Source organism: Apaloderma vittatum, unplaced genomic scaffold (genome assembly GCF_000703405.1).
Source record: "Apaloderma vittatum isolate BGI_N311 unplaced genomic scaffold, ASM70340v1 scaffold7014, whole genome shotgun sequence".
Classification (NCBI taxonomy): domain Eukaryota; kingdom Metazoa; phylum Chordata; class Aves; order Trogoniformes; family Trogonidae; genus Apaloderma; species Apaloderma vittatum.
This window is the reverse complement of record NW_009710858.1, coordinates 26150-28940: the sequence shown is the minus strand read 5'-3', so window position 1 is coordinate 28940 and position 2791 is coordinate 26150. Positions and strand designations below refer to the sequence as shown.

At 52.3% G+C, this 2791-nt stretch overlaps 1 protein-coding gene across 1 annotated transcript; it reads left to right on the top strand.

Annotated features, from left to right (window-relative positions):
* Positions 1 to 631: 631 nt before the first annotated feature.
* ZC2HC1C (zinc finger, C2HC-type containing 1C) lies at positions 632 to 2791 on the top strand. Its single transcript, XM_009867410.1, has 2 exons — positions 632 to 1876; positions 2528 to 2791. The coding sequence occupies exons 1-2, from the start codon at positions 632 to 634 to the stop codon at positions 2789 to 2791; spliced, it is 1509 nt and encodes a 502-aa protein (XP_009865712.1).

Sequence of the window (2791 nt, the reverse complement as noted above, 5' to 3'; positions counted from 1 at the left end):
CCCGCGCTGCCCCGGGGCGAGGGTGGAGGGCGGAGGGCGAGAGGAGAAGCTGCCGAGTCCCTCGGGCGATGGGAGACCGCTAAGCGGAGGCGGGTAGCGACGCAGCAGAGGAGGCCGAGAGGAGTGCAGCCCCGCAGGTAAACCCGCTCGCCCCGCGGGGCCGGCCTGAAGTGCTTCGGGGGATGTGGTAGAGAACGAGCCACGGGAAGCTTGACGGGACGCCTGTGTCTCAGAGTCAGGTGCCCCACTGACGGACCTACCGTGTCCAGACCGAGGGGACACGTTATGTGAAACGCCCGGGGGGAGTGTAACAATTTCCCTGGCAGTACAGCGTGTTTCTGCAGCTACCGTGATAAGACAGGGCTCAGACAGAAAGAGAAGTAAAAGCATATCTTAACTTCTGGCTGCATAAACGATTGGGACTGGAAGAGGTAGCATGGGAGCTCCCTGGATGGAAGGAACATAAGGATTGGCAGAACTCAGAAAAAATTGCAAAACTTTTGCTAACATTTATTACAGCTTCCCATGGTAGTCTCCAGATGTAAGTTGTTAAGAGAAAATTTGTCCAGTTTTGGATAAGATAATCTGAAATGACTTCGCTTCTAACCTCAGGCTCTTTCTCAGGTGCCGAATGGCTTTGTTTCCACCAGTGGATTCTGTGCTGTCATATCCTAAGCTTGTTAGCAGTTCCCAGCTGCAACACCAGAAGAACAACTTTCAGCGTGAAATCACACCGGACAAAGTCAAAAGTTTAAAGGATCTCTATGCCCAAAAGAGCCAAAGCCATTTGTGTTCGTATTCTGCAGAAAGCAATCAATACATCTACAGGCACAGAGACTTCTGTTCAGATGGACTGCAGAGCAAGTATCTCACCAGCCAGACCAAGGATCTCACCAGCCAGACCAAGGCTCTGCCCGTTAAATCAGTAGGCGGACAGAAAGAAGGAGTGGACCGTGCTTGTCCCCTGAAACCAGTTTTTCACCACAAGGGCATGAGTGTTCCAGTGGTCAAAACAGCACAGCTCGGAACTTCCCCATACATGGAGGAACCTCCAAATAGTAGGCCTAGCTCACTGAGCAAAGGGACGCCTCCAGCAGGAAGCTCTACACTAGCTGCAGCTCTCTCTCCTCGGACAGCAGAGCCAAAACAGTCAGCCTCTTATCTATATAGGAGAGAATCGGCTTACATACTGAAGTTAGAGGCAGATGGACGGAACATGGAAGAGGAAATTCGAAAGAAGGAAGCCCTCCTCAGAGAGAAGCTGAGGAGAACAGAGGAGTTGCTTAGGAGGATTCAAAGAGAGAAGGAGCTTGTTGGTGCAGAGGAGAGAAAAGACAGAGAAGCAGAGAAGACCCATGAGCAGAAGGCTGCAAGGCATCCTGAGGTGAAAACTGTCAGAGTTGCCATCAGGCCAGATGATGGAGTCTTTGGTGGGGTGCAGTCAGCAGAGGCCACTATCCCGAAGCCTGGCACTACCTTCCACTCCCAAGAGCTGGCTATGGGGAAGCTCAAGAAGGAGCGGCTGGTGGCCGGCAACAGCAAAATTCGAGACCGCGTACCCATGGAGCGTTTAGCCTCTTCTTCAAAGCTGTCCCCAAAACATACTCCTTCTCCCTGTGCCCTCTCTGACCGAGATTCTGGTTGCCACCTATCAGCAGAGGTGCTGCATGTGCAGAATGCCAGTGCTGTGGAGCCGGAGGGGCTTGGACAGTGCAGCTTCTGCGGACGGAAGTTTCTCTGCACTAGGCTTGAGAAGCACATGAGTATCTGCAGAAAGAGCCAAGGCTCCAGGAAAGCGTTTGACTCCAGAAAGGCCAGAGCTAGGGGCACAGCACTGGAACAGTATCAGCAGCGGGAGAGCTCAGAGAGGCCTCAGGTAATGTACAGTTCCCTTACCTCCCTTGATCCACATCTACTGCTCACACTCCTTCCACCCCGACATCTTCATTTTGACCAGGATGTGAGCACCTTCACATCTACACAGGGCTAAGGGATACAATCCAGCTACTGCCTTAGAGATGAACAGATCTGTTTAAAATCTGATGGGTGGGGGGAAGTGCTAACTGACGTGTCTATGTAAAGTGTCAAGGGTTTACTCTTGGAGACAGCTCACTCCTTGCTGTAGTCTGGTGCTCAGGGTGCAGACTGGGTCTGCTGCAGTAAAGCTCTGTGACATTAGAGGCTGCAGGGAACTGACTGAAAATCCAAGTAATAACACAGGCTCTTAAAGACAGTGGAAACCTGCAGCTCTGTTCCTGCAAAACAGCTATAGCAACCCTCTTCAGTTCCTTTGGCTTGCTTGCTTTTCTGGTTATTCCCATGCTCTGTCTAAGCATCGATGCATCCATCAGCATATCCTTAAAATCCACCTTGGTGCTGGTCTTTGTGGGACGCAGCTTCTCAGGGAGGGTTTTACATCAACAGGGAAAGCTCAGGGATGGGTAACCTGGGTTCAGCCCTGAGCATAAGATTGAGAATGGAGACTGACGGTGGTGCCCATTGCTCTGACTGCCTTCTCCTTTTGCAGAATAAACCACCCAGCAGTAACTGGAAAGAGAAGCACACGGTTTTAATCCAGACCCTGTGCCAGACCCGCCAGGTGCAGCAAGTCCTCTCTAAGGGCGGGAAGGTGTCTGACCTGCCCCCATTGCCTCCCATTGAAAACCCGGACTATGTTGCCTGCCCCCACTGCAGACGACGATTTGCTCCCCGAGCAGGTGAGAGACATATTCCCGCATGCAAAAACATCAAGAGCAGGCCCCCGCCCCCCCCACGGAGGAGGCAATGCTGA

Coding starts and splice junctions, on each gene's coding strand:
- ZC2HC1C (XM_009867410.1), top strand. CDS start 632: ATGGCTTTGTTTCCACCAGTGGATTCTGTGCTGTCATATCCTAAGCTT. Junction 1,877..2,527: donor AGAGCTCAGAGAGGCCTCAG/GTAATGTACAGT, acceptor CTCCTTTTGCAG/AATAAACCACCCAGCAGTAA.